The sequence below is a fragment of the Sorex fumeus genome, unplaced genomic scaffold (genome assembly GCF_029834395.1).
Source record: "Sorex fumeus unplaced genomic scaffold, SorFum_2.1 ptg000034l, whole genome shotgun sequence".
Classification (NCBI taxonomy): Eukaryota; Metazoa; Chordata; class Mammalia; order Eulipotyphla; family Soricidae; genus Sorex; species Sorex fumeus.
The window spans coordinates 23281055-23307354 of record NW_026606091.1 but is presented as its reverse complement, the minus strand read 5'-3'; the positions used below and the strand labels follow the sequence as shown (position 1 = coordinate 23307354).

At 44.3% G+C, this 26300-nt stretch overlaps 1 protein-coding gene across 2 annotated transcripts in view; it reads right to left on the bottom strand.

Moving 5' to 3' along the window:
* The window catches only part of NFX1 (nuclear transcription factor, X-box binding 1), a 72220-nt gene that overhangs the window by 34838 nt on the left and 11082 nt on the right, over positions 1 to 26300 (bottom strand). For both annotated transcript variants that reach the window (XM_056117149.1, XM_056117150.1), the window contains exons 3-7: positions 22532 to 22690; positions 17477 to 17554; positions 11715 to 11820; positions 9855 to 9926; positions 7916 to 8055 (exon numbers count right to left, since the gene is read on the bottom strand). In XM_056117149.1, coding sequence (XP_055973124.1) covers positions 7916 to 8055; positions 9855 to 9926; positions 11715 to 11820; positions 17477 to 17554; positions 22532 to 22690 — 555 coding nt within the window. The remainder of the gene's footprint in view (positions 1 to 7915; positions 8056 to 9854; positions 9927 to 11714; positions 11821 to 17476; positions 17555 to 22531; positions 22691 to 26300) is intronic.

The following is a 26300-nucleotide window of genomic DNA, read 5'->3' as shown; positions in this document are numbered from 1 at the left end:
AAAGGAAAAGGGAAAAAAACAAAACCAGCTTCACTATAGGAAGGGAGTGGAGGAGAGGAGAGAACCCCCTAGACAATCTTTGCTACAGGAAGATGCAAAATATCCTGTTAGACTCTGCCAACATTTCACTGTTCTTCCGCAGCATACCCCTCACCAAATGGCAGTAAAGCAAAGCAATGCTCTAAATACTGGGGGAGCTTCCCAGTAGTGCTCAAGTTTAAGGACACAATGCTAGGGGCAAGTAGGGTCACACCCAGTGATGCCAGGAGGGTGGTGCTGGGGATCAAAATCCATGTGCCCTCTGAACTATCTCCCAAGTTACAACATTCTTAATGAAGAGGTCACACTATCTTCCCTTTAAGGTTCTGGATGATGATCATGATTCTACTGCACTGAGCTGAGAGCCCATGGTAATTCCAGAACCATGCTGTTTGAATCACTACAACTTTATAGTACAGTTTCTATAGGAAGTTTCCTTCCTATCTTCTTTATTCCTAGGCATCTTTGGGATAGGGTGGGGGGTTATTCTGTCACTGTCCTCCTGTTGTTCAATGATTTGCTCAAGCAGGCCCAGTATCGTTTCCATCTTTTTTGAGACTTGTTACTACTCCACATGAATTTCAGTAATGTTTGATCTGTTTCTTTAAAAACTCTCAAGGGTATTTTTATATGGAGTGCATCAAACCTCTATGAAGCCAGGCAAGACTGCCGCTCTGACAGTATTAATCCTTCCAATCCATGAACAGGGCACGTACATTTCCATCTCCTCACATCTTCTTTCATTTCTTTTAGCAGTAGCGGTTTTCTTCGTGTAGTCTTTTACTACATTTGTTAAACTGATTCCTACGTATTTGATTTTCTGTGGCACAAATTAAGTAGCACTGTTTTCTCAAGTTTCTCTTCAATTTCATTATTTGCACATAGAAAAGCCATGGATTTCCGTGTACTGATTTTGCAGCCTGCGACTTTTACTACGTATGTCTGTTGTTTCTAGGAGCTTTTTAAAAATGAAGTTTTAAGGGTTTTTCAAGTACAGCAACACATCATCTGCAAATACCATCTAATGTCTTTTTTTCGTATCTAGATGTCCTTAAGATCTCTTTCTTGCCTAATTTCAATAGCAATGACTTCCTTGCTGAACTGAAGTGTTGAGGATGGGCAACTTTATATTATGTCTAATCTAAAGGTGATAGAGCAGTGCCAAAGTCTCCAACAACTATTGTGTTGATGTCAGTAACTTCTTGCAAGTTTATTAGCAATTATTTTCAAATTTTGATGGTCCCTCACTGGAAGAAAAAATGTTTAGGAGTATCAGGTCTTCCTTTATATACACACACACACACACACACACACACACACACACACACACATATTTATGTGTATATAACACACACATATAACATGTTATATATGTATAACATAACACACACATAATGTGATCATCAAGAAATAACCATGTGTCTCATAGTATATTTTGGGGAGTGGGTTTTGGGCCATAAGCTCAGGGCTTATTCCTGCCTCTGAGTTCAGAGAATGCTCCTGAGGAGCTTAGTGGCCATATGTGATGCCATAGATCAAACCTGGGTCAGCCACAAACAAGGCAGGCACCCAACTATTGCTCTGGCCCCTTACAAACTTACTTTGGCTTGAAGTCTACATTATCTGATATAAATACGATCACCCAGCCTTTTTTTTTTTGCTTTTTGGGTCACACCCAAACCACGCTCCCCAAAGCAGAACTGAAACAATTAGTTTTGTATTGTTCGCTATGAATAATCTGCTAAAAATCGTCCAGTCCAGTTTCCTTAGAGGAAAGTATGTGAAGATTGTTATTTCATCTGGAGCCATTAAGCCCTTGTGTGTGCTATTCTTGGTACATCAGTGGTGCAGAGTATGAGAGGTCGTGCGGCCACCTTGGAATTCCGAAATTTATAATGATTATATAGCAGATTCACTCATGGGTAAGGCATGTCCGAGCCTGTGGAGAGCAGTAATGAGCATGGCAACAATCACGATTAACCTTTTTTTTTCTTTTGCTTTTGTTCACACCCGGCAATGCTCAGGGCTTACTCTTGGCTTTGCACTCAGGAATCATTCCTGGTGGTGCTCAGGGGACCATACGTGATGCTGGGAATTGAACCCAGGTTGGCTGTGTGCAAGGCAAACACCCTCCCCGCTGTGCTACCACTCCAGCTCCCACAATTAACTTTTTAAAAGAAATTTTTGAAGACTGTACTCTAAAGTAGTTGCACTATTTTATTCTTGTGGTTTTAATTTATATTTCTTTAGTATTTAAGCATCTTTCATACATTTTATGTATATTTTTCTGTGATCTATCTATTCAGGCATTTTGCCCACTGTTTAATTAGTTTTCATGGGTTTGTCAAGTACTTAAAAAAAAAACAAAACTTTTTTTTGGAGGGGGAGAGGATAGCGGTACCAAGAACCAAATCCAGGGTCTCACATGTGGGAGACTCACAATAACCGCTGAGACATATCCCTGACTCCATCTATTCATTTTGTTAAGGGTATCTTTAATAAAATTAATAAAATTTTGTCCCAAAATTCCAAACGGGATCAGACCACCGTCTTCTTCGTGCAAAATTCTACCTCACAGAACGAGGAGAAAAGAATGCAAGGTTTAAGAAGAGGACTCCCAGAACAACCACCAACTGGGAGCTCTTTGGCTCTATTGCGGCAACATGGGAAGATGCCGTCATTGACAACATTGATGAGGAATACGATCGAATGATTCAGCACCTCCATGATTGTGCAAGGAATGCCAAGAGAAAGATAACCACAAAAAAACCGTCTTTCTTCGAACACTCTTGAACTTATTCGCCAACGTGGCTTGGCACATGCCTCAGGCAACCACAAGCGAACATCCGAACTGTCAAAACAGTGCAGAGAAGCCATCAAGGATGACCTCAAAAACAGGACAGCAGCAGTACTGGTAGATGCAGCAGAAGCTGGAAAAAACATTCGTAATGCCCGCCTGTCCTTCACCAACTACAAAACCAAGATGACTGCCCTCCGACATCATGATGGATCTATCACATCTTCCAGAAGGGCAATGGAGAAGATTATTCATGACTTCTACTCAGATCTCTTTAATAGCCACATCCACTTGCCCACATACCACATACCACATGATGGATATGTCGTTCCCAATGTTCTCCCTTCCGAAATCCAACATGCCATCTTGTCGGTAAAGAAACAAAGAGCACCTGGCCCAGACAAGATCAGACCTGAACACCTGAAGAACTTACCATCAGTACTCATCAATACATTGGCTCGACTCTTCACACGCTACCTGTCTGAATGCAAGGTTCCATCCCAATGGAAAACCAGCAGGACTGTACTACTATACAAGAAAGGAGACATCCACGACATTGGCAACTATCGCCCAATCTGCCTATTGTCTGTCATCTACAAACTATTCACTCGAATCATCCTGAATAGGATTAGCAGAACACTAGATGAAGGACAACCATGTGAACAAGCTGGATTCCGAAAAGGATTCAGTACCATCGACCATATCCACACAATAACCAAGCTCATTGAGGTATCTCGGGAGTTCAAGATGCCGCTCTGTCTAATGTTCATTGATTTAAAGAAGGCCTTTGATTCTGTTGAGACGGAAGCGGTCATGGAAGCCCTAGTCAATCAGGGCGTACAAACTCAATACATCAGGATCCTTCGTGAGCTCTATTGCGGATTCACTACCAAAATCTCACCATTCTACAGAGAAGTAATCATCCATATCAAGAGAGGGGTTCGGCAGGGTGATACCATTTCACCAAAACTCTTCAGTGCCACCCTCAAGAACATCATGCGACGACTGGAATGGGAAAACATGGGAGTGAAGATAGATGGTCGGCAACTACACCACCTCCGCTTTGCTGATGACATCGTTCTAATAACACCAAACATCAACCAAGCGGCACAAATGCTGGCCGACTTTGACCGTGAGTGTGGAAAGGTAGGACTACAGCTGAATCTTACGAAGACAATGTTTATGAGAAACAGCCTTGTTCCTGACGCTCCATTCACTCTCAACGGAACCACCATCTCCGAATGCAACAGTTATATATACCTAGGTCGAGAAATCAACATGATGAATGACCTGGCACCTGAGTTGCGCAGGAGGAAGAGAGCGGCTTGGAATGCCTTCAAGAGCATTGAAGAAATAACTAAAAGGACAAAGAACCTCCAGCTACGAGCACATCTCTTTGATTCCACTATTCTTCCTGCATTAACATATGCCTCAGAGACCTGGACCCTACGAAAACAGGATGAGAACGCTATTCGGGTCTCTCAAAGAGGAATCGAAAGAACTATGCTTGGAATATCACGATTCACTCAAATGAGAGATAGAATCCGGAGTTCTGATCTTCGTCAACGCTCAAGAATCAGGGACGCTGTCTCATTTGCCAAGACATCAAAAATCAGATGGGCTGGACACGTAATGAGGTTTACAGACAACCGCTGGACTAGAGCCATTACTGATTGGATTCCACGGGACATCAAAAGATCACGTGGACGCCCACCTATAAGATGGTCAGACTTCTTCGTCAAGACCCTAAATGATCGGTTTGAGGCTCTGCATGTTCCTAGAACGAACAGATACCATTGGGCTACGCTAGCACGCAACCGGGATGAATGGAGACGTTACTGGCACCCGCTCGAATAAATCGATGAATAACGGGGATTAAGTGATTAAGTGATAAGTGATCTTTAATAAAGAGAAGTCTTTTATTTTGATAAAGCTCACTTAGTCATTTTTGCTTTCTTATGGTCAGAATTTTTTTTTAAATGGGGACACGGGTGTGTGGGGGCACACACCTAGCAGCCAGCAGTGCTCACAAGATCACACACCCAGCTCAGCCTCATGTAAACAAACTGCCTTACATGTTGTACTATCTCTTAAATTCACTTTTGTTTTTGAGCCATGCTCATGGAAACTGGGGCTATTCCCAGTTCAGTGCCTGTGGGATCAAACCCAGGACTTCATACAAGCAAAGAATGTTCCAGCATTCTTTTTTAAGTTCTCTCTCTGGTACCTAATGGTATTTTTTTTAAGTTCTCTCTCTGGTACCTAATGGTACCATTTAAGTTCTCTCTTTTAAGTTCTCTCTCTGGTACCTAAATGGTATTTTTGTTGCCCTGTCCAAGAATTCTCTGCCTAGAGTTTTTTTTTTTTTTAATTTGTGAGACAGTTTCAATGTTGTTCATGACTGGATTTCAGTCATACAATGTCTCAACACACATCCCTTCACCAGCATACATTTCCTGCCACCAATGCCCCCAGTTTTTCTCCTACCCGCTACCCCCCAGCAGCCTGTCTCTAGTTCAGATACTATTCTTTTCTCTTTTCCTCTCCCTCTCTCTCTTTTAGGTACTGCAGCTCACAATACTGTTACTGAAAGGTTATCGTGTATATCACTTTGCCTCCTTTCAGCACTCAATTCTTGTTCAGAGTAATCATTAATAATTATTACTGTTAGTGGACCCTTCTCTCTCCTAACTGCATTCCTCCAAAACTTATAGCAAGTTTCCTACCATAGACTGGTCTCCTGGCCCTCGTTCCTGCTATCTTATTTTTTTAAATATCCCACAAACGTGTGCACTCGTTCTATGTCTGTCTTCCTCTGACTCATTTCACTCAGCATGACATTCTTCATGCCCATTCATGTATAAGCAAATTTCATGACTTCGTTTTTCCTAATGACTGCATAGCATTCCATAGTGTCAATGTGCTATAGTTTCTTTGTCTAGTCATCTTTCTTGGGCATTTGGGTTGGGTTGTTTCCAGATTCTGACAATAATTAATAATGCAGCAATGTACACAGGAGTGCAGATGACTTCTCTGTAGTTTTTGGGCACCTACAGTATAATCCTAGGAGTGGTACTGCTGGGTTATATGGAACCTCAACTTTTTAAAAAATATCCATATTGTTTTCCAAAAGGGCTGGATCAGTTGACATTCCCACCAGCAATGAATGTGTCCCTTTCTCCTGGCATTCACAGGGTTCTTGTTCTTTTTGGTGTGCCATTCTCTGTCATAAGAATATTCCTAAGAGTTTCTTCCAGAAATTTTATGATTTTTAGTTTATATTTAAATCCTTGATCCATGTACATTTCTATGTAGTGTGATATAAAGATTGAGGTCCATTTTTTCCTTCATCCATATTCTTGCAAGTTGTTAAAAAAAAAAAAAGGCTCCTTAAGGGGCTAGAGTGATAGTACAGCAGGTAGGGCGTTTGCCTTGCACGCGGCTGACCCAAGTTTGATTCTCAGTATCCCCGTATGGTCCCCCAAGCACTGCCAGGAGTAATTCCCGAGTGCAAAGCCAGAAGTAACCCCTGAGCATCGCTGGGTGTGACCCAAAAAAAAAAAAAAAAAAGCTCCCATTTTCCAAATGAACGGATAATCTCTCAGTAGGTAGAGTATCAACTGCCTATATATGTGCGTCTATTTCTGGACTTTATTCTCTTTCACGGATCTTATGATCTTTACACCAATAATCATGCTGTCATAATTACTAGAAACTGAGTTAATTATTTTAATATGTTCTTTTCCGGGGCTGGAGCGACAGCACAGAAGGTAGGGCATTTGCCTTGCACGCAGCTGAATCGGGTTCAATTCCCAGCATCCCATATGGTCCCCCTAGCACAGTCAGGGACAATTCCTGAGTGCATGAGCCAGGAGTAACCCCTGAGCATCGCCAAGTGTGACCAACCACCCCCCCCAAAAGTTCTTTTCCAAGATTATTTTGAGCTTTCTAGGTGCCTTTCAGTTACTTAAAAAATATTTGCAAGCAGTTACTTTTGAACATCATTTAAATATCCACTGTCCAGGATGAGAGAAACGGTCTAGGGGTTAAGGAGCTTGCCGTGTATGCAGTTGAGCTGGGCTGACGCTGCAGCACTAAAGATAGTCTACCAAGCACTGCCAGAGGTCACTCCTAAGTACAGAGCCAGAATAGCCCTTGTACTTATTAATTATGAGACTCCAAACACTACCCCCACCAAATCCACTGTCCAAATTCTAAGATAATGACCTATATTATGCAACTATGGTAATGAAATCATCTACGCATTACTGTCTCCAGTTCTCTCCTCCCAAAGTATGGAGCAACTGATTTTTGGCTACTGACTTCAGAGTAATCCCTGTCATTTAAGCAAGCACAAATAAGAAACCAGGAAAGCACATGAGTTATGATTCCCAATCTCTGCCACCACAGCAGACCACCTGCACATCTCAGAGCCTCTGCTTGTTCCTCCAACATTCCAGGTGAGGTTAATCTCCCAGCTGACATCCTTGAGCCTTTTTGGAAACAGAAGCAGACTCCCCTCAACTTTCAGCTGGGTTCTGGCAGCCTCCACAGCAGAGCTCTACGACCTCTTCTGACCCACCTCCATTTCACCTGTACCACATAACGGCTCTAGTCAATGTATCTCACATGGCTCACTCACACTTATATCTCCCATCACTGAAACCAGGAGGGAAAGAGAGCAACTCGCAGCCTAATCTCTCAGAGACCTCCAGGGGGAGTGAAGATTCACCAGCAGAAGCACACAAAACACACTGGGGGGAGACATGGCGAGGCCCACTTAGCTCAACAAGTGAAAAGACTCCACCAGCACTGAACAGCTCTGTAAACTCTCAGAAACGGCCTTAGGGACAACAACACGTTCATCATGTTGAGGATGTTTAGTGAGCTCAAAGAAATGATGGCACAGGTAGTCCGCAAAGCAGAAGGAAGATTGAGAGCTAAAATGAGAACACAAATCAGAAGCCATAGAAATGAAGAGTACGGAAGGTGATATAAACAACTCAACAGAGAGCCTCAACAAGCAGAGCAGCTGAGGAAAGCGCACAGGTATGGTGAGCTCGGGGAACCAACACTTACCCTGATTCAATATGCTCCGGCAAGGCTGGCACTGTCCCCCATGGCACAACTCAGCACAGTGGTGTTGCCCACAATTTAAAATATTCCCACACGGGTTAGAACAGTGGACTGAGACAGCCTGACCACAACGAACCGTGTGCCTGTGAAGACAATGACAAAAAGAGCATTACATTAAGCTAACACGGAGTATCTGTCAACCAAATAAACTAACACTGAAGCCCAAACCATCCTCTCCCAGACATACTGAACCTTTCTCTCGTTCATTTCCAGTATTTTTGTGTTTCTACCTACCCTCTAACCCTTATTTCCTTAATTACTTGCCTCTTCTCTATTCTTTTTCTTCCTTTACCTTCTTAATTTCCCACCCTGACATTCTCTCTCCTGCTTTTCTGACTACCAAGGAACTAAGTCTCCTCCTAAGTATCTATTCTGTCAGACTTCTCTGAGCCCCCAGAAGCAGCATGCAGGAAGGAGGGGGAAAGAACCCCCACAGGCTCTTACAGAAAGGAATGGGGTCATTACAGGGATGTATAGTCACAATGCATATGAAAGCAGCAATGGCTTAGTCCTGGGCCTGTCCTCTGACATTCTGCGAGGTCCTAACACATAAACAACACACTGCATGTCATTACTCCAGACGGGGAAGTGATTCCAGAACCCCATCTGGAGAATAAACATTTGTTCTAACAGCCTGAGTTTGTTCTAATAAACATCCTGATTTTGCTGACTTACCAATCAGTGAAAGATTATGAGGCCAGCAACTTTTACACTAGCATTTCTCAACCAGAGGTGATATGGCCTCCTGTGGGCCCTTAGGGCACTTCACCGTTATCCACAAGTGAAATTCACTTAAATTGGGGAGGGGTGTGTGTATGAGACTATGGGACCTACTGGTAGGACAAGGGTACCACAAGAAGAAAAGGTCTGAAGGAAGTCATGGCAAGAAAAAGGTTGGGAAACACTGTTTAGACAACTATCTTCAGGCATTGCTCTAGAATAAAAGATTTAGAGATTACTTAGATTTTAGAGTCTACTCTCCTGAAAGATGATTTTAGTCCCTATGCCCACCTCTACTACATATTATGTTTCAAAGCATTCTATATAGGGGCCAGAGACACAGTAAGATGGGCAGGGAACTTGCATTGCAAGGGGCAGACCTGGGTTCAATCCCAACACTTATATGGTCCTGAGCCCTGCCAGCTGTGATCCCTGAGCACAGACCCAGTGCAGGGACTGAACCTAGGTCAGTCGCATGCAAGGCAAACACCTTACCCACTGTAGTATTGCTCCAACCCCGTAACTTCTTAGAAGACTGTAAAACATAATTAGGGTCAGCAGGAAAACTACTCTTCACAGAAAAGGACTTTTCACACTTTCCATTTATTTAAAACTCCCTACTCATCTTTTGTTTTAAAAATCCATTTTAGAAATTCACATTAAAATTATGAAGAACAGTTAAAAATAAACATGGGAGCTAAGTGAGTGAAAAAGGAAAGAAAAAAAAAAAGAAATTAACTTTAAAATCAATGTGAGGGGCTGGAGAGAGAGCAGAGCGGGTAGGGCGTTTGCCTTGCACGCGGCTGACCCGGGTTCGATTCCCAGCATCCCATATGGTCCCCTGAGCACCGCCAGGAGAAACTCCTGAGCGCAGAGCCAAGAGTAACCCCTGTGCATTGCTGGGTGTGACCCAAAACGCAAAATAAATAAATAAATAAACAAAATCAATGTGAAAAATCAATCTCTGGAGTACAATGCCAACCTTACCTGGTTCATCCATATTGACAAGTTTTAGTCATAAAGGCAGGGCATGGCGGGCAAGGCCCAGAGAACAGTTAAAAATAAACATGGGAGATAAGAGAGTGAAAAAGGAAAGAAAAAAAGAAATTAGTTTTAAAATCAATGTGAAAAATCAATCTCTGGAGTACAATGCCAACCTCACCTGGTTCGTCCACATTCACAGGTTTTAGTCATAAAGGCAGGGCATGGCGGGCAAGGCCCAGGATGGCAGAGTCTATAAAAGAAAACACTTGAATGAATAAATCATATCCAAGTATCCAACGTATATATAGCTCCCCCAATGAGCCCTACTGATCATATGGCAATGAATAAATCTATTTAAAAAGTTTTTTTTAGAGAAAAAGAAAAAAGTTGAAAAAAACTTTAGTATTTCTTTAAATGGTTAAGCTATTTAAACAAAGATACCAACATTTGGGGGGGGGGGCGGAGTTGGGTTTCATACCTGGCTATGTGCTCATTCCTGGTAGGCTTGGAGGACAATATGGGAGCAAGCTGTTCACATACAAGAGAAGCACCCTGCCCCCTATACTATCTCTCTGGCCCCCAATGGTTATTTTATGGTGAAGGGGGTGGGGGTTGGGTTACACTTAGTCAAGGTGCTAACGAGATCATGCAGGCCAGGGATCAAAAATGAGTTTCTTTGGGGCTGGAGCGATAGCACAGCGGGTAGGGCATTTGCCTTGCATGCAGCCTACGGGGGTTCGATTCCCAGCATCCCATACAGTCCCCTGAGCACTGCCAGGACTAATTCCTGAGTGCATGAGCCAGGAGTAACCCCTGTACATCGGCAGGTGTGACCCAAAAAGGCCCCCCTCCCAAAAATAAAATAAAAAAAAGTTTCTTTATGCAAAGCATATGCTCCACCCTTTTGAGTGATTATCTCAGACCACCAATAATGTTTTTATAGGGCTGGAAAGAGAGTATGGTGGGTAAGATCTGGATTTGATCCTGGTACTACACATCAATCCTACAAAGCCCTGCTAAGAGTGATCCATAAGCACAGAACCAGGAATAACCCCTGAGCACTATCCAGTATAGCCCAAAACAACAAGGAAGGTTTTTATATACAATCAACAACATTATCATCTTAGAATATTTAACCATAAAAGTAAAGCTCAAGTATGAAAACTGGCTTTATTTGGGGTCTGGTAAAAATATTTCCAAAACTGGTCTTGGCCTACTGAGAGCAGAGTGCGAAAAAACAGTTTGCCACAAAGGCCAAACACTCCAATGTCTATTTCCTCTTAGTGAAAACACAGGTTACTACTTTTTGACGGATTACCCTGTGCCAGATTCTGCTTCCAGCATCTTAGAGATGCTAGCATTTGCCATTCAAAACTCTAGGCTTTACCCTTAGTTTAGAGATTGTTTATCTAACATTATGTGTTTCTTTTATTATGGAGAGCTGACTGGGCACACTCTGAACTGTTAAGAATTCAAACCCAGGAACACACCCTTTCTCAGATGTGTTTTCTGAAATCAATCAACTGTTTCTCCTAGACTGTGCATTCCTTCTATTATTTAGAGCTGATAGGGCACACTCTAAAGCCAGCTACTTACTGTTGAGCAAGCATTCAGACTACAGCGTTGTTCTAACACAACTGTCCTTCCTTGGGTAGAGGTCTATCCTATCAATTCGCTTTGACCTGGATAGCACTAGAAGGCACTTCCTTTCAGAGGTCACAGGATAATATAGCAAGAAAGGCACTGGCGCCTCTCCCCATGGCTCCGCCATGTCAGAGCACTATAACCCTGGGCTAGATGCCTGTTCTTTCTAAACTCATCTGTAAAAAAATGGGTAGAATTACAAAGTATCAGACTGCCATATAGATTCCATGAGTTAAAGCAGCTGAGTGCCTGGTAAAGAGCAAATGTTCTGTACATGAGACCATGCTGCCCTTTATTTCGTCCTGTTATAAGTTAATGATGAAAAGGATATACTCAGAGCCATAAGCAATGTGTGTCACCCAGAAAACCCCCAAGGTCTAGCATCCCAACTTACAGATTACAGGAATGTGGGCAGTCCTGGCCAGGCTGCTTCCTTCTACAAACCTCACCACAACTGTGTGGAATTTCATTTCTGCTCCACTCTGGGTTCTTCACTTTGCCTGTAATACATCAGATCAGAGAGTTGACGGTACAAACCTCAATACTGTCTTCAACTTTAATTAAAACTGCACAATGTTGGGGCTGAAACAATAGCACAGCGGGCAGGGTCTTTGCCTTGCACACGGCTGACCTGGGTTCGATTCCCAGCATCCCATATGGTCCCCTGAGCACCTCTAGGAGTAATTCCTGAGTGCAGAGCCAGGAGTAACCCCTGTGCATCGCTGGGTGTGACCCAAATAGCAAAAAAACAAACAAACAAACAAACATATAAACAAAAACCTGTACAATGTCGCTAGAGAACATGAAAGTTTACTGTGCTTCTCATATGCTCAACAAACACATTATCCCATATCCTAAAATTAAAAGCTGAATACAGTATTATAAGCCTGAGTATGATAAAGTTTCAGAACTACCAATTAAAAAACAATTTTTCACTTAAGAAAATGCCACTTTAGCCCCAGTAGCCCAAAACTTCCAGAATTCAATCGCCGCCATGCTGTTGGCTGCTGTGCTTCACCCATGAATTAATCCCTGGAAAACCCAGGTATGTGGGACTTTGTGACTGACAACTCTGGGTTCAACGGGACCAGGAACGGAGATCCTCTGCCCGTATCCCCCGTCTCCGGAAACGCAGCAGTCATGCCCATAAGCCACCCCTGGTGGCTGGTACCAGATAATCTCGTCATCAGCCACCATCCAGATTGCATGTCCTTCTCTCCCGGAAGGGAGCATAACATGACACTCGCCATATCCATGCTGCCGAAACCCGCGCCAGATTGTTTCACTCGGGGTGTCCCAGAGAAGGGCGGGTGAGACCTCCCTGGCCAAGGGAACCTGCCCCAGCAGCTGAAAACCTCCAGAACTCAACTGCCACCACGCTCATGGCCATTCTTCACATGCTCAGGCCGAGCTTCACCCATGAGTGAACCTATTCCTGAACACATTAAACCACACTACCCATACTCCAAGAGTACTGCACCATATATGATGGGGTTCTAAAGTAGGAGGCAACCAGCCTCAGAGGGAAATATTTTTTTACAGATATATGTATATACACACACACACACACATATAAAAGCACATACGCACACATACATCTATATATATAAAAGCATACACATGTCAACCTTTAACAACATGTTAGTGATCTCTTATAGAAGGGTTTAATGGTCCCTAGGTGAAAGAGGGACTAACTGAAATAGGGACCAAAACAATCTTCACACTCTTTCCTCCAAGGATACTTTTTTGTAGCATTTTCAGCGGTTTTTCATAACAAACAATACAAAATATATTATTCCGGTTCTGCTTTGGGTGGGGCAGAGATTGGGGTCAGGATAGAAATATTCGAAATATGGTGGTGGGAAGGTGTAATGGTGGTGGGATTGGCGTTCAAGGCAGGAAGAGCAACAAAGAGGTGCAAAACTAGCTCCTCTGAGGAAGCTGTCCTCACTGACTTACTTAATGGCTGCCAATCTCCTAGGTCTCAGCTTTTAGACTCTTTCTGACTTTCAGAAATCTTACTTTTCTGTGTTTCGTTTATTATTTTTGGTTTTGGGGTCACACCCTGAACTCAGGGATCACTCCCGGAGGTGCTAAGGGGAAACTGGATACTGAGGAATGAACCCGGGTCAGGCAACAGCAAAGCAAGCACTCTACCCACTAGTCTATTGCTCTGGCCCAATCTTTACCATTCCGCTTGAGTCTCATTTACTACTCTTTTTTTGGGGGCCACACCCAGTGTTACTCGGAGGCTGCTTCTGGCGGTGTCTGAGCCTAGGTATCTGGCCTGCAAAGCATATGGTCAGCTTACTGAACTAATTCTCTGGCCCCTTCACCTAATATACTTATTCTGACTGCCACTCTAAAGTCTTGATCTCTTCTCAACTATTCCCAACTGCCTGTTGCACATCTCTCTGAATGTCTTTCTCTTCCAACTCAACATTCTAAACTGAACTCACTCTTCTCACCAAACCACTTCTCTTCACCTGCCTTTATCTGTCCTCTTCCAAAAAGCACGAAACCGTTTCCAAGGGAACAAAATTGTAGAAGCATGTTTCCCATTGTCACTGATTTCTATTAGTCTTTGAAATCCACCCCCTTTGGTATTGGGGTCACACCCAGCAGAGCCCAGGGAGTGCTCTAAGCTTAGTGCACAGGGATTGCTCCCAATTGTATACGGAGACACATGATGCAGGGGACCGAACACAGGTCTATAGCATTCAAAGCATACACAAAAGCCCTGTGAACTATCTGCCTTGATCTATCGTTGAACTTTTTGTTTGTTTGTTTTTGGCCATACCTGGCAATGCTCGGTGGTTACTCCTGGCTCTGCACTCAGGAATAACTCCTGGTGGTGCTTGGGGAACCAAATAGGATGTCGGGGATCAAACCTGGGCCAGCTGCATGCAAGGCAAGGATCTTACCCGCTGTACTATTGCTCTAGCCCTTATTTTTGAACTCTTACATCCCTTTCTTTCTGTGTTCACTCTAACACTTAAATAGGTTTAATTCTCTATTTGAACTATTACAAGTCCCTAAGCTACGTAGGTCCAATACTCTTCTCACTGACACCAGTTTATCTTTGTAGAAAATAACCAATTGAGTGCCATAGGGATAGTACAATAGAGAGGGTGCTGGCCTTGCACGCATCCCACCCAGATTCGATTCCCAACATCTCTTATGTTCCCTTGTGTAATGCTAGGAGTAAGCCCTGAGCATTGCCGGTGCAGCCCAAAAAGCAAAACGATCAAGTAGCTTCCAATAGTCTGTGAAACTAAGGTCCAGCATCTAAGTCCAGCATCGAGAAGTCACCTTCCCAGTCGTCGCCCATTCCTCCACCTTCCTACATCCGGGGCTCCATAACTGGATGACTTTGTCAACTCACAAGGACCCAAGGCCTCTTGGCTTTACACTTTTGCTCTCCTTTTCAACAGTTCTTTTTTATCTGTCAAGGTTCACCCAATTTTGTCTTTTTTGGGGACCACAACTGGCGGTTCTCAGGGATCACTCCTGGTGGGCTCAGGGGACAATATGGGGTGCCAGGGATCAAAACCAGGTTTTGATAAGGCAAATGCCATATCTGCTATACTATCGTTCTGGTTCCTCACTCAATTCTTAAGCCTGGTTCAATTCTTCACAAAGTTGTCCCTTGATCATAGCCACAAGTCATAACTTGACACCAAAGATATCTTAGAGAACTTCTAGTATAACATCAAGTCTGTTAATTAGCTCTTAAATCTTAAGACCATAAACTCTGGCAAGTCAATAGGCAGTTTTATTCCCTCCTGTTTCTTCATGGTGCCTGATATTTTACTAATTCTCAGAAAGTATATTAAGTCATTGGCTCCAGAAGAGTAGAATAGGGTAAAGTCATAAGACAAAATAAGGTCATTATTAGCTTTCTGGCACTATTTTCCCTAGGTCATCCTCGTGATCTTTGCTCTAATCTGTTTGACTTTATTAGGGTCTCATTCTAATTTGTCAGTGAAGGCATCACAAGATTCTAAACTCCCCAGTGATATTTCATGTCTAAAATTCCTTTCAAACATGGTAGTCAAGCCTTGGTATTACTTCTCCTGGTCCAATTTTCCTTGATCTCTTGCTTCTAGTTTCATTTCTACCTTAGCAGTGGTACATTAAAAAATGTTCATTCCTTCAACTAAAATTTATAATCTGTATCTCTTAAAGCACAAATTTTTACAATAAAACATAAAAGAAACTAAATAAAAGAAAGTTAGAGTGCCAGTGTGGAAAAAGGAAGCTTGTGGTTGCTTTGGCAGCAGCTTCCCTTGGCAGAGCACTGTTGGGGTCAGATCTTTAATGACACAGTAGATGAAAATTTAAATTTAAAAAGGGGAAAAACAGGGAGCTGGAGTGACAGCACAGTGGGTAGGGCGTTTGCCTTGCACACGACCAACCCAGGTTCGATTCCCAGCATCCCATACAATCCCCTGAGAACTGCCAGGAGTAATTCCTGAGTGCAGAGCCAGGAGTAACCCTTGTGCATCGCTGGGTGTGACCCCCCCCACCCCAAAAAAAGGGGGAAAAACAGTCTAGATGGCTCGTGAGTTCATCAAGAGATTGAGTCCCAAGAATAGTGAATGATCTATGACCAACTCTAAATGAGAGTCCTGAGTTAAAGTAATAAGAAAGGAAAAAACAAACAATTTGAGAAAGGAGCTCATACAATAAGGAAAAAAGAGCCAGACATTTCAAAAAATGAAAAGCCAAAACATTAACCGCTATTATGCAGCCCAGCTAAACAAAACACCCTGGATTCGGTGAGAAAGGGATCACTGATGACTTCTCAAGGGTTTCAGTGATATAAAGAAGACAGAAGCAAAAAAAATGTAGCTTATTGACACAGATGGTTAAGAAACAAAACCTGAAAAAGCAACAACCGATGCTGAAAGTTAGCCATTAAAAGGCAGCATGCTGCGGGGCTGGGGGCTTGCCTTCCAGGCAGCTGACTCAGGTTTAATCCCTGGCATCCTATACAGACCCCAGAGCCCCAACTAAAGTGATCCCTGAGCATGGGCCAGGAGTAAGCCCTGAGCACCATCTGGTGTGTCCCCCACACTCCACACAAAAATATAAAAGGCAATAAAAAGGGCCAGAGCAATAGTATAGTGGTAGGGCGCTTGCCTTGCACACAGCCAATTCGGGTCTGATCACTGGCATGCCATATGATCCCCTGCATCCACCAGGACACAAAGACCAAGAAATAACCTAGCAGTAGGAATGAATATTTGGTTCACAGCCATTTCTTCCCAACACACACAAGAAATGCCACCTGCCACTGTCCTCCCACTGTTCATCAATCTGCTCGAGCAGGCCCAGTAACGTCTCCATCATGAGACTTGTTGTTACTGTGTTTGGCATATCGAATACGTCACGGGTAGCTTGCCAGGTTTTGCTGGGCTCTCCGAGAGGGGTGGGGGAATCGAACTTGGGTTGGCCATGTTGGCTGCGTGAAAAAAACATAATTATTTATAGAGAGGAGAAGGGCAAAGGATTATAACGTTGTTTCACAGATAATATCTTATTAGAAAGACCAGTGACTGAATTCTTGGATTAAAATACACTTCCAGACCTGGAGCAATGGCATAGCGGGTAGAGCGTTTGCCTTGCATGCGGCTGACCCGGGTTCGATTCCCAGCATCCCATATGGTCCCCTTAGCACCGCCAGGGGTAATTCCTGAGCACAGAGCCAGGAGTAACCCCTGTGCATTCCAGGGTGTGACCCAAAAAGCAAATAAATAAAAATAAAAATAAAATAAAATACACTTCCAAAACTACTGTGCTCAGCTGCTCCCATCTGGAGTATCAACGCTGCAACAGCGAGGAGTGAGAAGGAGCCCATGTCTGTCTTCACCGCTGCCATCAGATCAGCTCTGCTTGACAACTGCCAGCTAAGGACACCAGCACTACGACTCCTGGCAGAGGGGAGAAAGACCGTCTCCATAACAGCCTGCTGAGAGCACAAAGGCCTGTGACTCCAGCTGAGTGCTGGACCATATGCACACAATGCCATGTTCTCCTGAAGCCTTGAAAAAAACCTTATTATAACTTGCAAATATAACTCTGCTCAGAGGCCCTCCTCTCCAATGCTGGGAACTAAGGCACAAGGTATGAAGTGGAAGAGACTCTACTTACCACAGAAACAAGTGTAGGTATTAGGAACGTGTGCAGAAACATTCTGGCATGCGGGGCACCGCCAGCCACTCTGGCCATCTGTCAAGAACAAGGAGAGGAAACCAAATTAATTTCCTTTCAAAAGCACATGAAATTAAAAAAATTATTTTTATCCCCAAGAAGTGATAATATTGAAGCAACAGAAGTAATTTGCACATGAAGGAGAGCAGACATTGAAGAAACAAATCCATGGCACTCTTAGATGGTGTTAAGTACTGCATTTAGACATAAGGACTTTGGGGACTTTGGACATAGTGAATCAAGCTGGTATCCATTTTATCTGTATTTCAAAAACTGAGCTGTAACTGACATATCACACTGATAAGTTTAAGACATACAATGTTTTGATATGATACATCCAAACACTGCAACATGATTACCACAGGAGCATTAGTTAACACCTCTATGACATCACATGATAATCTTTTCATTTTGTGGTAAAGATGCACTATACTTTACTTTTTTAGGGGGTAAGGTAGAGTTTGGGCTACTCCAGATTCCATGCTCGGCAAACCATGATGTGGCATGAAGGTGAGTCTCCGGCATACAAATATGCACTTAGCCTTTTGAGCTTCCTCTTAAGCCCAACGATATGCTATTATTTCTGATGTCAAGATAAAGATGATGGGAGCCAGAGTGCTAGTAAAACAGGTAGGGCATTTGCCTTGCAAATGGCTGACCTGGGTTCAATATCCAGCATCCCCTATGGTCCCCCAAGCACTGCCAGGAGTAATTTCTGAGTGCAGAGCCAGGAGTAACCGCTGAGCATCGCTGGGTGTCTCCCGCCCCTCCCCCCCCAAAAAAAGATAAAGATGATCCTTGGCTTAAAAAAAGTACGAGGCTCCGGAGAGCTAGCAAACCCAGGTTTGATCCCTGAGAGTTGAGACAGGAGCAATTCCTCAGCACTGCCGGGTATAGCCCCAAATCTAAAACTACGTATTATATATATGGATATAATATCACTTAATCACTTAATCCCCGTTATTCATCGATTTATTCGAGCGGGTGCCAGTAACGTCTCCATTCATCCCGGTTGCGTGCTAGCGTAGCCCAATGGTATCCGTTCGTTCTAGGAACATGCAGAGCCTCAAACCGATCATTTAGGGTCTTGACGAAGAAGTCTGACCATCTTATAGGTGGGCGTCCACGTGATCTTTTGATGTCCCGTGGAATCCAATCAGTAATGGCTCTAGTCCAGCGGTTGTCTGTAAACCTCATTACGTGTCCAGCCCATCTGATTTTTGATGTCTTGGCAAATGAGACAGCGTCCCTGATTCTTGAGCGTTGACGAAGATCAGAACTCCGGATTCTATCTCTCATTTGAGTGAATCGTGATATTCCAAGCATAGTTCTTTCGATTCCTCTTTGAGAGACCCGAATAGCGTTCTCATCCTGTTTTCGTAGGGTCCAGGTCTCTGAGGCATATGTTAATGCAGGAAGAATAGTGGAATCAAAGAGATGTGCTCGTAGCTGGAGGTTCTTTGTCCTTTTAGTTATTTCTTCAATGCTCTTGAAGGCATTCCAAGCCGCTCTCTTCCTCCTGCGCAACTCAGGTGCCAGGTCATTCATCATGTTGATTTCTCGACCTAGGTATATATAACTGTTGCATTCGGAGATGGTGGTTCCGTTGAGAGTGAATGGAGCGTCAGGAACAAGGCTGTTTCTCATAAACATTGTCTTCGTAAGATTCAGCTGTAGTCCGACCTTTCCACATTCACGGTCAAAGTCGGCCAGCATTTGTGCCGCTTGGCTGATGTTTGGTGTTATTAGAACGATGTCATCAGCAAAGCGGAGGTGGTGTAGTTGCCGACCATCTATCTTCACTCCCATGCTTTCCCATTCCAGTCGTTGCATGATGTTCTCGACGGTGGCACTGAAGAGTTTTGGTGAAATGGTATCACCCTGCCGAACCCCTCTCTTGACATCAACGAACACTTCTTTGTAGAATGGTGAGATCCTGGTAGTGAATCCGCAATACAGCTCACGGAGGATCCTGATGTATTGAGTTTGTACGCCCTGATTGGCTAGGGCTTCCATGACCGCTTCCGTCTCAACAGAATCAAAGGCCTTCTTTAAATCAATGAACGTTAGACAGAGCGGCATCTTGAACTCCCGAGATACCTCAATGAGTTTGGTTATTGTGTGGATATGGTCGATGGTACTGAATCCTTTTCGGAATCCAGCTTGTTCACATGGTTGTCCTTCATCTAGTGTTCTGCTAATCCTATTCAGGATGATTCGAGTGAATAGTTTGTAGATGACAGACAATAGGCAGATTGGGCGATAGTTGCCAATGTCGTGGATGTCTCCTTTCTTGTATAGTAGTACAGTCCTGCTGGTTTTCCATTGGGATGGAACCTTGCATTCAGACAGGTAGCGTGTGAAGAGTCGAGCCAATGTATTGATGAGTACTGATGGTAAGTTCTTCAGGTGTTCAGGTCTGATCTTGTCTGGGCCAGGTGCTCTTTGTTTCTTTACCGACAAGATGGCATGTTGGATTTCGGAAGGGAGAACATTGGGAACGACATATCCATCATGTGGTATGTGGTATGTGGGCAAGTGGATGTGGCTATTAAAGAGATCTGAGTAGAAGTCATGAATAATCTTCTCCATTGCCCTTCTGGAAGATGTGATAGATCCATCATGATGTTGGAGGGCAGTCATCTTGGTTTTGTAGTTGGTGAAGGACAGGCGGGCATTACGAATGTTTTTCCCAGCTTCTGCTGCATCTACCAGTACTGCTGCTCTCCTGTTTTTGAGGTCATCCTTGATGGCTTCTCTGCACTGTTTTGACAGTTCGGATGTTCGCTTGTGGTTGCCTGAGGCATGTGCCAAGCCACGTTGGCGAATAAGTTCAAGAGTGTTCGAAGAAAAACGGTTTTTTGTGGTTATCTCTCTCTTGGCATTCTTTGCACAATCATGGAGGTGCTGAATCATTCGATCATATTCCTCATCAATGTTGTCAATGACGGCATCTTCCCATGTTGCCGCAACAGAGCCAAAGAGCTCCCAGTTGGTGGTTGTTCTGGGAGTCCTCTTCTTAAACCTTGCATTCTTTTCTCCTCATTCTGTGAGGTAGAATTCTGCACGAAGAAGACGGTGGTCTGATCCCGTTTGGAATTTTGGGACAACAGCAACATCGGTTAGGCAAAACCGCCGATTGAATATGATGTGGTCTATTTCATTGTGGAACCGTCCATCGGGAGACTCCCATATTTATATAATATATAAATACATATTTAATAGTTTAATCTTGTTAGGCTTATGTTAAGATCTACAGCTTAATACTGCTCATCTGTAATCAGTATATTCTCCCTGAATGTTATCAATCATTATATCAAGAGAATCAATGTATCAATTACTATACTTATTATATAAGCATATGATCAATGTATTTTTCCTCCCTGAAGACAAAATGTTTGGAGGTTCTAGCAGGGGAGCGCAGCTACTCGTATACCCTCGACCGAAGACCGGTCCGTCTCTATCGGGGAAGGCCGTCCTCTTCGACCGAGCGCGCAGCTTCGGGAGGGACGCACATGGAGCGGTGAGGGAGGAAGGGGACGCCCGCCTAGCCAGCCAGATCAGCCGAATCAACCCTGGCGATCAATGGGGTGACAGATGTCGCAGCCAGATCGCCCTCACATCGCTGGAGCGATGGCACAGCAGTAGGGCATTTGCCTTACAAGCGGCCAACATGGCCGACCCGAGTTCGATTCCTCCGCCCCTCTCGGAGAGCCCGGCAAGCTACCGAGAGTATCTCGCCCGCACGGCAGAGCCTGGCAAGCTCCCCGTGACGTACTCGATATGCCAGACACAGTAACAACAAAGTCTCCAATGGAGACGTTACTGGGCCCGCTCGAGCAAATTGATGAACAACGGGAGGACCGTGACCATGAAGACAAAATATTATGGTTGAATTAAATATTTCCCTCTTTTCCTTCTCTTTTGTTGCAAAGTCTGGGGAATCACAAACTTGTTTCGGGGCCACACCCAAAGGTGCTCACTCCTGGCTCCATGGCCAGCAGGGGGTGGGGGTGTCACTTTTTAATTTATTTTTTGTCCATACCTAGAGGCGTTCAAGGTTAGTCCTGTCTTTGCACTCAAGGATTACTCCTGGCAAGCTCCGGGGGCCACTTAGTGGTATAAGAGACCGAACCTAGGTAGGCCCCATACAAGGCAAGCACCCTACCCACTGTACTATCACTCTGGTTCATGGGGGAGAATTCTAATGGTGGTCAGGACACTGTGCAGTGCTTTGAAGCCAGGCCTCTGGCACGCAAGGCTAGCATTCAGCCCACCAACCCATCTCCTTGGCCCTGGGATCACAAACTTGACTGAGGCTCATGACAGAACTGGCTGTGATGAGGGGTGCCAGGGATTCAACTCATGACCCCCAGCCCACAAGTCAGGTTTTCTATCAGTGAGTTTCATTCCCTAGCTCTAAATCGAACAGTTATTTTTTTTTCTTTTCCATTTAAAGGCCCCCCTTCCTCCCTTCTGTCAGCTTTGCTATGGGGATGACTGTGGGTCGTACAAACACTTGGTTGCGGTACTCACAACCGCAAAGGACTGAGTTGGGTTCCAAAAACCAAAGAGGATTGGGGTCCAACACTCCTCTAGTCAAGCTGTTACAGGGTACATACCAGGGGTCACACTAAATTTAGTTGCAGTGCTCAGTGGAGTCACTGAGAAGCTCACATACACACTCTTGGCCATAGTGCTCACACATCTCTTTAGTTAAGGTGCTGAGCCAGGGCCACAGCTTTTAGTATGTTCTTTGCACACACCTGGCTGCGGCGCAGCTGGAATCACTGTGGCACCAGGCTTTCAGACAGCAGAGCAGCCAGAACAGCACTGGGCATTCACGGTGGCACCAGGGATCAAACTCAAGGACTCCTGCTGCCAAGGCAGGCTCAACAGCCCCCATAGCACCGCCTCCTAGCTTCAGAAGAGTGTTCTCGGTCTGCCCAGAAGCAAGCGAATATCCTGAGCCCTCAGCAGAGGGCAACGACTCACCTGCTTGAGAGGCTGGAGACCTGGCCCACTTCTGGATACAGCTCAGGTGGAACACATGGTAGCAGCTCTGGCAGCTCCACACCGGGGCTGTGACACGCACCAACTCACAGCACACCATGCACTCGTATTTCTCTGTTGTCAGCTGTTCAATCAGAGAACCTGTTCCAAACACAACACAGATGAATTCAAATGCACTGAAAAATCCAAACACTCGGGGGGTGGGGAAATAGTACAGGGTTTGATTCCTGGCAGCCTATATGGTCCCCTGGGTCAGCCAGGAGTGATCCCTGAGCACAGAACAAGGAGTAAGCCCTGAGCACTGCTGGGTGTGCCCCACTCCCCCACCAATGGGGAAAACAAAAACAAAAACAAAAACAAAAAGCTTTCGTACCTACTGCAGGCCCTAGCTACCTATGGTAAGGTTCTCAGAATAAAGGAGACACAGTCCCTGACTCCTGAAGGTCCCTAGTGAGAGAGACCAGTGCATAGCATCCTAGGAATCCTGCCAGAGGAGTCAGGGAGATGGCTTCAATGGCTGGAGCGGATGTTTTGTGTGTGGAAAACCCTTGGTCCAATCCTCAGCACTGCAGGCTCCTGAGCACTAATGCATGGGGCCCAAAACCACAAAGCAAATTTAAAAAAGAACACTCTTATAATTACTCCTCAGTACCTTCACTCACTTCCACTCTTTTCACTCAAACACAATCTCAGCGTATCTCAATTATATATACCAGGTGTTATCAAAATTCAAAAAATTCAGAGTATCTCAATTATATATACAGCGTGTATATATACACGCTGTACATATACAATTATATATATATGTGTGTGTATATATACAATTATATATACTCAGAGTGTCTCAATTATATATACCAGGTGTTCTCAAAATTCCAAAAATTCAGAGTGAATAAATAGGAATACACACACACTGTACATGTGCACACATACACATTATTTTTTATATATATGAGCAGTGTAAAATGTGTAAAATATATAATATGCTAGCTGTTTTTATATATATTTAAATTAAAAAAAATTTTGGGGGGTGGGCAGCGGTTTGGGGCCACGCCATGTGGTGCTCAGGACTATTCCTGGCCCTATGCCTAGAAGTGACCCTGGCAGTGTTCAGGGGACCATTTGGTGGTGCCAGGAATTCAAACTGGAACCATGGCTGAGGTAGCCTCTTGAAGGCAAGTGCCTTACCGCCTGTGCTGTCTCTATGGCACAACTGTACTTTTTTTTGGAGAGGATAACACCCTACGGAGCTTGGGTCCAGAGAGTTCCAGAGACCAAATACAGGGCTCCCGCAATGTAAAGCATGTACTCCAGCCCTTTGAGCCATCTCCCTGGCCTTTCTAAATAATACTTAATTCTCTTAACAAAGATCTATCTTATAGACTACTCAGAATGGTTAGTTAAGTCACTCAAACCCCAAGTCAGAGAAAACTAGCAAATAAGGTGAAAATTCAAACTCCTTGTTATGAAGACCCAAAAGTTGTATTTAATCATTCCATACTATTTGTTCTCCCAAGGACACTTTATCTGACTTATTTATTTTGAAGTAAAACAAGGAACTGGCTTCTGGGTGGCTCACCAACTATGTTACAGGTGACTGCCATGAAGTGGAGCAGAGAGAGGTTGCCGCCTCAAGAAAGGAGTCTACTGCCTTCTCTCCTCACCCCATTCATCCAGTACTGCCAGGAAGGGTCAGATTGCATACAGTCAGCTACGAGACCCTTCAAGGCACAGGCGCCTGCATCTGGCCAAGTCCGCTAGGAAGTTACCACATTGCACCGAGTTCCACTTGGTCTTCACAGCACTGGAATTAATCCCACCACCCAATTTCTTAGGGGGCACTGGAACTCAGGCTGGAATAAGGAATTTGCTTTTTTCAAGAGGAAAAGTCAGTCCTGGCCTCTGCCCAGGTTTTCTCTTGCCTGCCGCCTGCTATCACAGAAAATTTGAGGAAGGAGGCACAGAATGATGACACATTTATTTAGAAAATACAGGGAGAGAAAAGGAGTCGTGCACCCACGAGAGGACACAGGCTTCCCTAGAGTAGAGAGCCAAGTACACACCCCAAGGTGAGATGTGGACAAATTCCAAGGATGAAGAATGCGTGCCTCAAAGAAATTATGTATCTCAGGCAGAGATGTGGGTGGTCCCTAGAACGGGAAAATGTACACTTTGTCCAATTTAATGTCAAAAGAAATATGGACCTTCCTGAGACTAAGCTCTGTGAGGTGAGGCCAGGGGTTTTCTGTCTTGCTTGAAATATTTTTGTTTGTTTCTTTTTTGAGGGTCACACCCAGCTGTGCTCAGGGTTTACACCTGGATCTGTGCTCAGGAATCACTAGTGGCAGGGCTTGGGGTGATGCCAAGGATTGAATCTGGGCTGGGCATGTGCATAGCAAATGCCTAACCAGTCAAACTGAACTATCTCTCCAGCCTGGAGTATTTCCAGTACCTGACACATACCAGGTGCTGAATAGATACTTATCAAATGGATAAAAGAAAAGGGGAAGTTAAGAGGGTACATAACAGATAACAGAAAGAGTCCAATAAACAAAAAAATAGAACATAATATAAAATAGTGGGGTTATGAAGAATAATAAGGGGGGGCAGGAAACGCTGGTAGTGAAGAAATATGGCCTATTTGGGAGGGCCTCCTAAGCAGTGTGCAGGAGGCCCTGCGCCAAGGCAATTCTTGGCCAACTGGATTGCAACTCACTGCCGGGGCCTAAGAATGCAGTGCTGTCGGGGCCCTGTCAGGAGAGTGCCAGGCTCACCGAACTGTGTGGCGGCCTCCAGGGCCATGCAGGGAAGAGCGAGGGGCTGCCGGGGCTGCAGGTGGTGATGCTCGAGGGAGACATGAGATGCCATGAATTGAACCAGGGCACACAAAGGATGTGTCCTAACCACTGTGTGCTCTCTCTGGGTACAGCACTATGGTTTTAAACAGGATAATCAAGAAGGTCAGTAATTACAGTAGCACCAAATCCGGGCTATTACAAGATTTACTGCAATAGCCTTCTGCTACCCAGATGGAACTGGAAAGGTAGAATGAAACTCTGACTCAGAGATGGGATTCTGCCAAATGGCCGATCAGAAGGATAATCCTTCAGGGACTTGCGAAGTGCCACCTGAAGGGGTAATGAAGGTCAGCTGGGGTGGAAGAGGTCACTGTTTTTAAAACACCCTTTTCTCTCTCTCCCAGAATTCACCAGGTCAGTATATTCAATTCAATTGCTCTGCACTGCTCAGGCACAAAACCCTTGGCTTTGTTTTATTCTCGTGCATCCAACAAGCAGTCTGTCTGCAAATCCTGTCAGTTTTACTTTCCAACTATGTTCAAAATCTAATGTAACCACACCTCTTCGATTACTCCTCCTTCAGTCTAAGTCTCCATTCTTGACTGGTAGCATGGTAGTAGTCTGCTAACTTGTCCTTTGCCTCTTTACAGTCTGTTCTCCACACAGTCTTGGTGATTATTTTTAAAACATCAGTAAAATTGTCCCAATTATTTCTTTTCTCTAAACTTCCCTGCAGCTTATCTTCTTAGAACCAAATCCACCCCCACATAATCCAGTCCCTTCAATTTCTCTGAGCATCTTCCTGGCCCACCAACCTTGCTGACAAAGACCCTTTCCACTCCAATCTAAACGTGTCCTCCCCCTGGAGAGCAGGGTGCCACATTTTTGCACTTCAAAGAGACCTATCTAAATGACTGCCCCTGCCAAGTGGGTTTTTTTAACCTGCATTTCTT